This window comes from Madurella fahalii, assembly GCF_045866475.1.
Source record: "Madurella fahalii IFM 68171 DNA, scaffold_2, whole genome shotgun sequence".
Classification (NCBI taxonomy): domain Eukaryota; kingdom Fungi; phylum Ascomycota; class Sordariomycetes; order Sordariales; genus Madurella; species Madurella fahalii.
In genome coordinates, this window is record NW_027263972.1 from 5,372,323 (window position 1) to 5,385,560 (window position 13,238).

The following is a 13,238-nucleotide window of genomic DNA, read 5'->3' on the forward strand; positions in this document are numbered from 1 at the left end:
CCGAGCTACAACTTATCCCCGTAATGCCGCTAGAAATGCATTAAAAAGGAATCAGGCAACTAAACCATCATGACTATCAACCTCCTCAACAGTCTCATAACAATCTCAACCAACCCCTTCCCTACCCCATCGCCGCAGACCCTCAGCTCCTCACCCGCCCACCCCCTGAACCGAAGTACACATACCTCCCCCTGCCCATCTCACACTGCCAATCAATCCAGTACTCCCAGTCCAGCCCAGCAACCCTAGGCACTCCGCCCTCGGCGAACACGACCGAGTCCACCACCGCCACATCCTCGGCCACTCCGCCCTCGAACAACAACCTCCTGACCTCCTTCCTCCGACCCCTCCTCCCCCCAGCACCAGCGCCAACGGCATCATCATCATCATCATCATCATCATCATCATCATCATCAAGAAGAGAGAAAACCACCGGCGCAGACGCGCTCCCTAGACAGAAATGCCGCGCTGCCTCTCTCAAGTCAGGTGTCTGCCTGAGCAGGCTGCGGCCCCTGCTCGACGAGAGGACGGCGTCCGACAGGCCGATGACGTCCCGCGCAAAGTCGACATAGATGATGCCCAATCCCTCGGCGGCCTCCGGACAGTAGCTGGTGGCTTCGTGCTGCTGCTGCTGCTGTTGCTGTTGTTGTTGCTGTTGTTCTTCTGGGTGGTAGCCGTGACCCTGCGGTACGAAGCCCCGGCGGTAGTGTCTGAGCGCGACGGCGCGGGACTCAGAGTTGACGGAGAGGAGGGTTGGCGGCGGGGCGGAGCAGGTAAACATATTTCTGTGTAGGTTGGGTGTGTGTTTGCGGCTTGGCTTGGGAAATTTCGGCTTGGATGACTGCGGTTGGGCTTGGGACTGGGAACGGCGGTGACGGGGAGAGTGACGGCGTCTGGGGCCTGGTTGTGTGGAAGTGGACGGGTTGGGGTGGCTGTGGCGTGGGAGCTGGAGCATCAAGAGCCGCGGGCCTGTTAGGGCTTCTGTCCATATCTGCTGGCGGAGTTCGGGCGGTAGACGGCTGAATTGAGGAAAGGTGGTTGGTGTGCCGGGCACAGGCGGGTTGAATGGGGAGGAAATAGAGAGCAAGGCTGAAGCAGAGAGACAGGAACGTAGACGGCGCTCCTCGGCCAGCTCGACGAGTTCCTCTTGCTTCAAGCGAGCGTAGAGCTTGCAGCGCTCGCTGAACCAGCCGCAGAGGCTGCTGATCTTGATAAAGAGCCGGACGAGGTAGGGTTGGCTGGCTCCGTCATCTGGGTTCGAGCTGTACGTGGCTGTGGCTGTGGCTGATGTCACGACGTTGCTCGCCATGTCAATGACTGGGTTCCACGAGGAGATGGTCGAGAGGCCCAGTCCCGGGTCCAGCATTTTGTTTGAGACGGATCGTGTTGTTGGTCAAAGAAAGGGTATAACGAGATGGACGTAGAGAAGGGGACCCAAGATATTACGATCCTAGATGCTCAGGGGGATCACACAAGTACATATCCTAGGGGATGCAGTTTCGATAGAGTCACACTGGCAACGTCAACCCTGTCAACCTGACAGCGCCAACCGTAATGCTTCATCGATGCATGCACCCTCCGGCGGTCCGGATTCAGCTACGGGGACATGGCAAGGAAGAGGGCAACTCCGTCCATGCTCCTGTGGCGGGGTACGAGAAACCCCTCTCCGTTTGGCAGCACTCTGGGCGGAAGGTTCTTCCAAGCGTGCGTATTTAGTAGTTCAACTTGCGACTAAGGAACCACCAAAGGCTCTCAAACGGGCTCATTGATAAACCACCACAAACCTAAGTCAGTGGCATCGAATGGCCGGTCGTCCGGGAAGCCGGGGTGGAAGTGAGCGCTCTGCCCGATCCAAGGCCGGAGAGCCTCCTTCAATTCGAGTATGCACTCATGAACATGGATGGCCGGCCCGACGCCTGCTGCTGCGTTCGCCTGTTGCTGCTGCTCATCGAGGCGAGACTGAGTCTGGCTCAGAACTTCAAACCCGATTCTGCGGTCTTGCCTCACAAGTTGCGCCGCCGTTTCAGCGGCTGCCGCATTAGCGGCCATCGGGCGTAATAATGCAGCACGCAGGAGCACGAAGTTCGAGCGGCGAGACAAATCGGATGGGAAAATGCAGGCACTGGCCGTTTCCCTAGAGCGTACTACACCAGGGGGGATGGACGGTTTAGTAACTTTTCATATCCCTTCACACGGACGGACCGAATTGTGAAGGATTACTGTTCGCTGCTCTCGAGACAGAGCCAGGGGGGCTGGGAAAAGAGAGAAGAGGCTGCGTTTCTCCGTAAACAGGCACTTTCTCCGAGCCAGCATTGCGACACACCCAAAAAGAGTTGGTCAATCTCCTTGTATTCGTGGATTGGACGCTTCGGCACCCCGTATTGGGCGGACGCGGACACGCTTCGAGTCGTCTCGAAGCGAGGCAGCTACACAGCTCGCTGCAGCCGCAAAGAATATGCTTACCTGCACCGTGTCCCGGAACCAGAATCTGCCGACGCAGAATCTCCGGCGTAGGGACATGGCCCCGTCCGGCATTCCAATTCGTCTCGGGAAAGGTCGGGAGTCGCGTGGCCGCCCTTGGGTCAGCACCCCAGGATTTAGGGCTGGAGAGTATCATTGCATCCCTTTGCATTCAGGGCGGCGGCCGCCGCAATGACGTCTTACGGTGGGCTCACACATCTCACCACACATCGCTGGGGTCAACCTCGTGCTTCTCGCCATCTTCCCTTATGTGCTCTCTCTTCACGTCCCTCTTCATCGATTTGCGCATGTCGTAAGCATCCTCGCTTGACAGGCTGGGGTCGCTCGAGTGGTCGCCGTAGTAGTCCTTGACCACCCGGAAGACGCTGTACCCCATGCTCTTGTAAAAGGCGATCGCCTTGTGATTCGTGGTGCGCACAAACAGGTCAACAAACCAGGCGTTGTTGGCGTCGGCGGCTGCTTCAAGCTGCTCTGTCAGCAGCTTGCCGATGCCGAGACGCCTGGCTTCCGGGGCAACCGTGACGGCTGTGATGTGGGCGTGCCACGGGAGGTAGTGCTCCGAGAACCGGTAGACGTCGGGCGAGGACTCAAGCTTGCCCATGACTGCGGCGGCAGGTAGTCAGTCGGCTGCGCTGATTCAAGGCAGATAAGGCAACAGAAGCTTACTGTAGCCTATGATATTGCCGTGCTGGTCCTCGGCGACCTGGAAGAGGGAGGGCCATTTTGCATGGTACTGCAGGTAGAATCCGAGCTCATATGTCTCGGTGAAGGGGTCGAGGTTGCATTTGGACAGCTTGTTGAGGTCGTCAGGCCTGAATCTACGGAAGTTCGCCATTGTGCTGGGACGAGCGTCAAGTTGTGGTCGGGAAGCTTTTGCAGCCAAGGGCTTTGCCAGATTCAAGAGGGGCAGCAATTGATAGCCATCACTGTTGGCTTGCGATTGGCTGCTTGCGGGACCCTGCAGCTGCCCCTCGCAAAACATGCCCCTGACGCTCGCTCGGTACCTGACGAGAGAGTCGGGCTCAGATCGTTCCATCCCATATCCCGCTAGAAGGAATCACAAGACCTCCTTCATACTTGACCCAAGGCTCCACGATAAACCCTATGTATCGTGGAGTTGCATAGTACATGGGGCACCAACGAATTTCGGGAAACGCCCAACGTTATTCAGTTAACCAGTAAGTAGCCCCTGTCACCTCTGGTCCTGCAATCCTACAGCCCTGCTCCGGGCCCCCCCCCCCCTCCCCTGGCACCGCCGTTACACGAGCATTCTCCCAGAATGCGTCTGCCATTAAAAATAAAATAAACTGCGGCCTGACAGATAGTTGGGAGAGACATCGAAACACTCCCTTGGCCTCTCACCACAATGTTTTGCCGACGCGACAGACGGCGGCAGCACGATCTTCCCCTGCCTCGCTAACCATTGAAACAAGCCAGGGCCGACCTCTGACATCAGCCATATTTTTTTTTTCTCCCCTAGCATAACAGGCCCGCCTGTTTCATTGGATCCTCGCAGGGAGTGAGCGGACTATAGACCGAGCGTTCTGCTATAACCGTTGATTTGTCGACTTTGCTTCTCCCCGCGACCGAAGAAGGGCTAGGCCATCCCTGCCCACGCGATACCCGCAGTAACCACAAAATAATCCAAACAACATCTTTGTCGCGGGGGATAGAAGACTCGGACAACGCAAAGAGCGCTTCAGCCACTAGCGCGCGATTACGGGATAGCATTCCCTCCCTCCAGACCAAACAGAACAGACAAGCAAGCGAACATAAACAGACAACAACAACAACAACAGCAATGTCCTCACCACACCAAAGCCCCCGTCACTCCCGCCACCCCTCCCTCGACTTCCACTCCGCGGCGTCCTACTCCCCGCAACTAGAACGCCGCCAGTCCAAAGCCTCGTCCTTTAACGAACCGCCCACGCCGCTTCGCAGCAGCTTCAATGCCTCGGAGGGCATGGACATAGGCGGCGATGGAGGAGGCGGACTAGGGAATTTAGCCGACGAGTTAGCTGGCGCCTTCGATGACGACTATGAGGGAGAGTATGGAGATGAAGACCATGAGGGTGAGGGTGAGGTTGAGGAGGACGCGGGAGGAGCTCCAGATATCAGTCTTGACGGGGCCGAGGATGGTACGGCGAACGGGGAGGACCGGGGTCTGGGGAAGGATGGCGGCGGCAGCGGCGGCGGGGTGAGGGATAGCGGGGTGGATGTTGAGAGTGGTAGTCCAGTGCGGAGTCCTAATAAGAGGGGGAGCTTGGGGGTGCCGGTGCAGAATAATGGGAGAGGTCATCGCCGTGCGGGGAGCGAGTACGACGGGAGCGAGTATGGTAGCGAGTCGGACCTGGAGTCGCCGGGTATGCCGCCCAAACTGGTAGACAAGATGGACGAGGTAGAGTCGCTGGCGCGAAGGGGCGCCGAGAAGAATGGATCGGCTGCCGACGGGACGTTTGCGAGGGTTACTGAGGGGCTGAGGGATCTGGGGTCGCAGTCTGGTATTGAAGGGGGTGCTACGAGGTAAACTCCTACTGCTTATGGTTCATACTGTAGGTGCACGGCTAACGAGACCACAGACTCATCACCGCTCACTCAGCCCTCACCACCCACCTCACCCACCAAACCCGCCAGCTCCACAACCTCACCTTCCCTCTTCTCTCCCCACTCGTCGCGCCTCCGGACCCGGAGACCATTGACTCCCTCCTACCCATGCTCATATCGCTATCCGACTACATGCCGCGCCCATCGACGAGCGCGTTCCAGTCGCTAGCGTCGCTGCACTCCATCACCGCCGACCTAGTCCAGACGCTCAACTATCTCTCGGACACGCTGCACATGTCGCGGCAGACGACGACGACGGCGACGCGCCGCCTCAAGAGCGCGCGAGACCTCGTGGCCGAGATGCGCCGCGATGAGGAGCTGCGCGAGCAGGGCGAGCGCTGGCTGACGAGGGGCAACTGGGGCGAGAGGCTGCAGAAGCGCGAGTGCGCGCACGTCTGCGGCGAGGTCGTCGGCGGGTTTGAGGAGGTCTGCAATAACTGGAGGAAGAGGTTGCTTGCGTTGGCCGAGTCGTCGCAGGCTTAAATATGAGTCGTGAGGTTAGAAGAGGGGGGTTTAGTAACGATGGGAGTGAGAATGCGTTTGACGCTTGACATTGGAACTTTTTTTCTTTCTTTTGTTCTTTGCATATGCCGGCGGCTAATACCATGATATACACGTTATACCTCTTTGTGGCGCGGAGATGGTAAAGATGGCGTTTAGGAAGGGATGAGGGATAGGATGGCCCGGGATAGCTGGCGGACTTGTCGATGGTTGGTACATAGATGTGGTATATGCACCTAGATGCTGCTTGTTGACGCTGGGATTGGAGAGTGGCACGCATCTGCGGATAGATGAATTGATGAGACTGCATATCAGGAGCCTCTTACACGACATCCGTATGGCATAAATACAAACCTGCCAAATCGCACTCTCAAGCTAAGTCACAGCAGCTGCGGTAGCCCAGAGAGCCATTGTCATTCTATCCGGACACCCCAACTCCGTATCAAAGAACATTCCTGCCCGAAGAAACGCCAACCCATGAGTAAAAGCATCAATACATCACCCGGCTCCCCAGGAGTCTTACGCCAACATCACCTTGGCCACGATGGCGGCCAGTAGAATGGCCACGGCGATAATCAACCGATCCAACCATGCATCTTCGTTTGAGGCTCTTCGGTCAGCGGCCCGCTGCTGGAGCGCGGGGCCCGCCGCGGCGCGTGTTGAATTCGACGGTGTTGGCGCCGGGCGTATCTCCGTCAACACCGTACTCGCCGCTGCGGTCACCTCATCCCCGCTGGGCCGTGACGCAGTAGCCACCGGCGCAGTCTGCACGAACCCCTCTGCCAACCTCGCACTCTCGTCATCGAATTCTTCCTTCTTCTTGCCCTTATTCGCCTCCATCTCGTCCTTCCATCCCATCTTCAACTCCTCAGGCACCTTCTCCTCCTCCGCTTTCCCGGCCGCTGCCGCCACCCCACCCATCTCCTTCACCCTCTCCTCGCACTGACTCATGATCTCCCCGTTGGTCCTCCCGCCACACCCGTTGCACCGCCAGCCCACGCTCTCCGCGGCCAGCCGGCGCCGCACCTGCTCGCTCGCCTCGAGCCCGCCGAGCTGGCCCTTGACGTCCGTCTCCATGAAGCTCCGCAGCGCGACCAGCGCGGTCCGCACCCCCCACGCGGGCTGCCACGTCTCCTCGTGGTGGCCCGAGATGCTGAGGCAGATCTCCCTGTTGGTCTCGAAGCGACCCGACGGGGTCAGGAAGCGGAACGAGGGCGGCCGCAAGGGGTACGACGGCGGCAGGACGATGCGCCCGTGGTAGATGCCCCCTTCGAAGGGCGAGTTGGGCGGGCCGCGCAGCGTGAAGTGCCACTCGAAGATGTCCGTCTCTAGCGGGGCGGCGTGGTAGTCGGGCGACGGGGACGCGTCGAGTTCTTGGGCTTCGCGGACTGGGAAGGGTTGATAGTTAGGTTTAGGTTTACCTCGGGCATCTTTTTTTTTTTTTTTTTTTTTTTTTTTTTTTTTTTGAAAAGGTGGAAGAGGGAGTAGGCTTACGGATGCGACGGAAGGTGGGGGATTTGGAGTTGAATTGAGGGGTGGCCATTGCTCTGGACTTTCTTGGCTCGATGGGCTGTTGCTGTTAGGTCTTGGGTTGAATTGTGGCGGAACCCGAGGGCAATGAAGTAGAAGTGGACGGTGCGGAAGTGCGTGGTTTGTACGAGGTGGCCGTTGGAGGTTGGAGGTATGACGGAGGCGAAAGAAAGCGGCCAAGTTGTCACAAAGGATGCCACATTGCGCTGAGCCGCTCTCGCACTGGCTGAAGTGTCCGTTACAAACTCCCGCACAAACACACAAATAGACCTCTAGAGACTTTCAAAATACAACTGACGGAAGGCTTGTAGTCTAGTCTTTCATGGAAGCACACATGCGATGAGAACTGCCACTGAACTTCCTGAGCAAATGCTCCAACGCGACGGCCGTAATTGTCGGTGATAGTGGGGCCTGAATCAACCCGACTCTCGGCATCGGCTCCGGTACCCACGGCCCGGCCAGCAGGTTACCCACCGAGGCCCCTGCTTCACTCAACTACGCGGGTGTTGTAAACCAATGATAGATACTGGAAAAAGAAGGTCTTTCCAACACAGAACCCAGTTAACTATGAGACAACTGACCACAGGGCCCTCAGATTTGCTCCAGACTGCTCGGACGGCTGAATCGGCCGTATTCAACCTCCGTTCCGACTGGCGGCCGTGATCTGCACGGGATCATTGATAAGCTTTGAAATGTTGTCGAACAGGTTGTCTACGCCAAACCTTGACTTTAATCTAACAAGCCGAATGGCTTGGCCGGCCTGTCGCGCCGGTACAAGAACTGGTACACCAACCTAACGTATGAATGTGCTAAGCCCAAATCTCCCCTGCCCATGGTAAGACCAGGTCATTATCTACAATATGAAAAGGGTTCGAGCTATTATATACGGCGCTCCTTTCTTTTACAACTGACTGGTGTACTACTGTTGTTTCCTATTACTTGTTGAAGGTTTTTCCCCCAGCCTATACGGTACGGTTTTCCCGATGTATTTAGTGATAGTAGCTTTTTCTCCTCCTCGGCTCAGCACGCACCGTATCTTCCACTCTCCCGCCTTCGTAGAAAAGCGGATCCTCGCTCTACTGGGAAGCGCCGATGGCTTTCACTTCCACACCAAGTCACAAAAGGAATCCCAACCCCCTCCAGTATTGAAAAGACGCAATCGATGTCTGTCTGGGTTTTGCTTAGCATCTTGTGCGTCTAGGCACACCAGGCCAGATCCTTCAAGTCTTCTTTATTAGTTGATCATTTCTTCCTCGACCAAACCGCTATGATCGTCTACTGCAAAGAATCTAAACTCGAGGTGCCTAGCCAAGCTGTTCTCGTGGCGCACTGGAAAGAACAGCAGGCAAGGGGCAACAAACACTACCATTGCGCCGATTGATGCCCCTTTTCCATGACCCCAACAGCCATATCCGCCATCACTAAGGGGCGAGTTGCCCCTGAACACTTGGAGGATGGACCGGCAGCTGGGTCTAAGGCTCTACAGTTCAGCGCCATCCAGCTAAGCAGGAACTTATCTACGCCCGCTTCACCCGTGCCGGAGGTCTCATTGACTATATCGAGAGGAATCTGTGCCGCGCGATCTGTAATCATGAGCTTGTCGACCGTCGCGAAGAGAAGCATGCGTTTACAAGAGAGTTACAGCGACGCGGGGACCCCGACCTGCTCGAAAATATGTCACTGCGAGCCTTACCTTGACAGAAATGGTCAGCGGTAGCAACCTCCGCAAACCCTATGATTTTACAAAGTACCCCTCGAGGGCAGCAGATGGCGCCGCCAACATCCCTAGCATCCTGGTTATCCGTCCCTAGACAGAATACGCAACCGTCAGATGTAGCTCTACCATTGACTATCCCGAGCTCGAGCGGAAGCTGGGTCCCACGAGTAGCCCGCTGGGTGCGGTCGCTAATACCCAGAGAAACAAGGCAGAGCAACAGGCTGGAGACCACTGTGCCCAAGAGAAGCGACTCCTCGGGGTGCAGTGTCCTCGTTGCGCCAAGTGGTTCGACAGCGTGGCGGCGCTCATGCACGATACCGAGTCGCCATCAGTGCGATGTAATATCCAAAAGACGAAGGGCTATAGTGACTTTATGGATAAGCTCACCGCGGGCATAGTAGACACAACCAGGACAAACCAAGACAGCAGAACAAAGTTCAAAGTAACAGACAAGGCCCAGAAGAGATTTTTTAGCAAGCACTCGCAAAGAAAGCAGGCTACACAGTCTTGGGACCCTGAGCAGGAGTTGTACTGGTAGACAGCCGGCGGGACCGCCGAGATGGTTCTGCTGGAGGTGATGATGGACCCGCGGATAAACTCGTAGCTTGATTCCGCCCGAAGCTTCAATTGCAGGTACTCGTGGAGGGCTGTCTCACCGCCCTTTTTGCACGGCAGAACTCACCACGTAGAAGTTTTCGCGTGGCGATATCACTAACTCCCCTGAGGCTAGACGCCATAATATAGTGTTAAGGGCCTCGTGTGATCGACAGGGGAAAGCGGTGAGTCCTTTCTTTTGCGAGGGGTTTTTTTTTTTTTTTTTTATATATTTTTTATTTTTTTTTTTCAGTTGCGCCCTCCAAGTTCCAGAGCAGGACTAGCGTGGTCTAAGCGTTTCGTGGAAACCGGGGATCTCCACTGATCTTGCCGCTTATTGGCTCAACGTGTTGAGGCTGACGGCAGTCACGGCGCAGCACCCCTGCAATGTGGTTAGAGTCCCAACTTGCCGGAATCCTGCTGCAACTGCACCTCGTAAACGTCCTCTTTCCACACAACTAATGTTCGATCCCCAAACGACCCGATGATAGACCGATAGCAAACAACACATCTGAGACGTTTTCCCCGTGATTCCGACACGCGCCGACTAATGGATGAGACGCCGCCGCTGTCACCGTCTCTTCCCTCCGCTTCCAGAATAGCCATGGCTCGTCGCTGGGCACGAAAACTGGAGCGCACATGCTGCGCTTGTGCCACCTACTTTCCTCTCGCCTTTGTCTATGGCGTGACTACTTGGGCGGTTTTTGTGCTGGTCAACCTCTGCTCTACGCCATCCAAAGTGACCTGGCTTGGTGAGTCTCGTCCTCCTTTCAATGAGGATGTTGCGCCCCCCTGGCTGACTGTGTTTTTTTTCCTGTTCCCGGCAGGCCGGCCCGCCGCTCTCGCTGGTGTCGCCCTCTACCTTCTCCTCAACTGGTGTTACACCACGGCCGTCTTCACACCCCCCGGCAGCACCACCAACACCAATGGCTACAGCACGCTGCCGACGCATGCCGCACCGGTGGCCACCTCGTTTACCGTTAAGTCCAATGGCGAGATGCGCTTCTGCAAGAAGTGCCAGGCACGCAAGCCCGACCGCGCCCACCACTGCTCCACCTGCCGCCGCTGCGTGCTCAAGATGGACCATCACTGCCCCTGGCTCGCCACGTGCGTCGGCTTGCGCAACCACAAGGCCTTCCTGCTCTTTCTCATCTACACGACCCTCTTCAGTCTCTTCGCTTTCGCCGCCTCGGGCGCCTGGGTCTGGGCCGAGATCATGAGCAACACAACCTACGTCGAGAGCCTCATGCCCGTCAACTACATCATGCTGTGCGTCATTGCCGGCATTATTGGTCTTGTCGTCGGCGCCTTCACCGGCTGGCACATTTACCTAGCCTCCAAGGGACAGACGACCATCGAATGCCTCGAGAAGACGCGCTACCTCTCGCCCCTGCGGCGGACCATGCACCAGACCTACATCAACCAGCACACTCCGGGCCAAGGCGTGGCCCTGCCGTCATATGGCCAACAGCTCCTCGACATCCACCAAAACGCCCTTCCAGGAATCACGCGCCCCGAAGAAGGCGAGGAACTCCGCCCGGAACCGTCCCCCACCCTACGGGACAACTTCGAATCCGCCTCATCGGGCAGGGGCGGACCCGAACTCCAAGCCGGATCCCGCCGCTTCACTTATGACGAGATGGAGCGCTACCGCGCCCGCAAGCGCTACGAGGAGTATCTCGACGAGCAGGACTCGACTAAGCTGCCCAACGCCTTCGACCTGGGTCCGCGGCGCAACTTGCTGCACCTACTAGGTCCCAACCCGTGGCTCTGGGCACTGCCCATTTGCAACACGACCGGCGACGGGTGGAGTTGGGAGCCGAATCCGAAATGGCTCGAGGCGAGGGAGCGGCTTGCCAGGGAAAGGCAGGAGCAGCTGGAGAGGGAAAGGATGGCGGGATGGGGCGTTTCTCTGGATCCTGCCGATGATATTGTTGTTACACCTGCACCTTCACCGCCGCAGGTGCAAGGCGGCGCGGGGAGGCATTACCTCCGCCCGAACCCCCTTCTCTCCTCTCAACAGCAGCCGCGGAATAGCGCCACACTAAGTCCGAACCGGTCGCCGTTGCCTTCTCCGTCCCTCGGTGGGAGGCGGACACCTAGCAAAGCGGATCGTGTGCTGGGGAGGGACCCGAATCTGTATGTGGACGACGAGGGCCAGGAGTCGGTCTCGATGAAGAGGTTGAGTCCCCGGGGGAGGACAGTTGAGGAGGAGCTGGACGATATCGACACCGAAGAAGCCGATGCTGCGGAGCACGATGGGTTGATGAAATCGAAGGATCAGGAAAGAGCGGAGGCAGAGAGGAGGGCGCTTAATGTGGTGACTAACGGAAGGTGGGGGAGAGGAGGTGCAAGCACCGGGGCCGGGGCGGGGAGGCTGCTTAGGGGTCCCGGGGCAGGATCGCCGGTGCTTATTGGGGGCCTTTCGGGGAGTAGTGGTGGAGTCATTGGGGGAGGAGGGGAAGATGATGATGGAGTTGATTAACTCCTGTTCAACTCTGCATAATTCTGGGCTCGGGCTTTGTATTAGCGCTGTTTGGAGCGGGTTCTTCTTATGCTTGGGAAGGTACTGTGATATATTGATAGATGGACGGGAATGTAAAGTAAGAAGATATATTTTATCCCTTGTAGCATACTCTGATATACTCGTATGACGGATATCCAACCCAGTCTGTGCATACTCGCTGAAGTTAGCAGTCACCACGTGAGCCAAATGATTTATCGTGTAAAATACTGCCCGTGCTATGAGTGCTAGGTATGTATTACCCGTTTCTTTATTTGTAATTACCACCCTTACAAACCCCCTTTCCTCTCCCTCTTCCTTTGGCTTTCCTTCACGTCGTCATCCCGCAAACAAACAGTCAAGCAACGTCATCCCACCGGGTCGGGTCATCTGACATCATTTCCCCACTCCAGCATCAAACAACAGATCCTTCCGCCCCTCCCGATCCCATCCCGTCCTGCCTCCACTACTAGTACGAGCATGTTTTCTGCTTCTTGTCCGTTCCTTTTCCAGCTGGTTTCTCTTTTGCTACCCAAACCCCCCCCCCCCCCCCTCCCCCCCTTCTTCTCCCCTTTCCCGGTGTCGCGTCTACTAATACTGTAACTGCACTCGCTGCTCTCCAGAGCACAGAAACAAAAGAGAAAAGAGAGAGGGACGGGAACTGCCGTTGTTTACCGGGGCCCCTTTCCTTTTAAGGGGGACGGGGTTGGAATCTGATTGGTCAATTGCTCCTTTTAGTTCAATAATTCCGAGGCGGGGAGCTTCATCGATGTTTTTCGATGTGTCATTTGGTTCCCGTCCGACCCGTTTTTTTGTTCACACACCTTGCCTCAGTCGGCATTTATGTATACGAGATAGGCGGGAGTAATTTTGGGTGGCTCAGGGGCGTCGTAAATCCAAGTCGGGGGAACAGGCTATCACAGCACGGATGGTATGACGGGGATGGTCATGGTGACAACCTATTCATCTGATGAGAGGATTGATCAAACGAGCCCATCTTTGTCAACGTTATACGCCAATGGTTCATGCCATCATAGCAGTTCCAGAGTAAGCAGATGCATGGTTCTCAATTCGCGGCGCGAGCCGCTGGTATTGGTATAGAATCTCATGACCGTCGTCCCCTCGGCCGCGGACACATGCATGACTGCAGGAAAACCGACCTCCATCAGCGCGGCTAAATGACCGACCCTGCCCAAACTGCGAGATAAATAACCCGACGTCAAATGATGATGATGATGATGACAATGATGGCTAATGATGCGATGAATGCCGTCCGTCTCCAAAACAACACCCCTCCCCATCCCCCTT

At 56.6% G+C, this 13,238-nt stretch overlaps 5 protein-coding genes across 5 annotated transcripts; 2 read left to right on the forward strand and 3 right to left on the reverse strand.

Annotated features, from left to right (window-relative positions):
• Positions 1 to 142: 142 nt before the first annotated feature.
• On the reverse strand, positions 143 to 1,366 carry MFIFM68171_04326 (uncharacterized protein; the record flags this gene model as incomplete). The annotated part of the gene is made up of 1 exon (XM_071059746.1): positions 143 to 1,366. The coding sequence occupies one exon, from the start codon at positions 1,364 to 1,366 to the stop codon at positions 143 to 145; it is 1,224 nt and encodes a 407-aa protein (XP_070915847.1).
• A 1,314-nt stretch (positions 1,367 to 2,680) lies between these two features.
• Positions 2,681 to 3,316, reverse strand: naa20 (N-alpha-acetyltransferase 20; the record flags this gene model as incomplete). The annotated part of the gene is made up of 2 exons (XM_071059747.1): positions 2,681 to 3,084; positions 3,148 to 3,316. The coding sequence occupies 2 exons, from the start codon at positions 3,314 to 3,316 to the stop codon at positions 2,681 to 2,683; spliced, it is 573 nt and encodes a 190-aa protein (XP_070915848.1).
• A 966-nt stretch (positions 3,317 to 4,282) lies between these two features.
• Positions 4,283 to 5,568, forward strand: MFIFM68171_04328 (WD domain-containing protein; the record flags this gene model as incomplete). Its single annotated transcript, XM_071059748.1, has 2 exons — positions 4,283 to 5,004; positions 5,061 to 5,568. 2 exons carry the CDS (start codon positions 4,283 to 4,285, stop codon positions 5,566 to 5,568), a joined length of 1,230 nt encoding a protein of 409 aa, XP_070915849.1.
• A 537-nt stretch (positions 5,569 to 6,105) lies between these two features.
• MFIFM68171_04329 (Ubiquitin-conjugating enzyme E2 6) lies at positions 6,106 to 7,129 on the reverse strand (the record flags this gene model as incomplete). Its single annotated transcript, XM_071059749.1, has 2 exons — positions 6,106 to 6,974; positions 7,081 to 7,129. 2 exons carry the CDS (start codon positions 7,127 to 7,129, stop codon positions 6,106 to 6,108), a joined length of 918 nt encoding a protein of 305 aa, XP_070915850.1.
• A 2,902-nt stretch (positions 7,130 to 10,031) lies between these two features.
• PFA3 (palmitoyltransferase for Vac8p) lies at positions 10,032 to 11,912 on the forward strand (the record flags this gene model as incomplete). The annotated part of the gene is made up of 2 exons (XM_071059750.1): positions 10,032 to 10,179; positions 10,255 to 11,912. 2 exons carry the CDS (start codon positions 10,032 to 10,034, stop codon positions 11,910 to 11,912), a joined length of 1,806 nt encoding a protein of 601 aa, XP_070915851.1.
• Between the last annotated feature and the right edge of the window lie 1,326 nt (positions 11,913 to 13,238).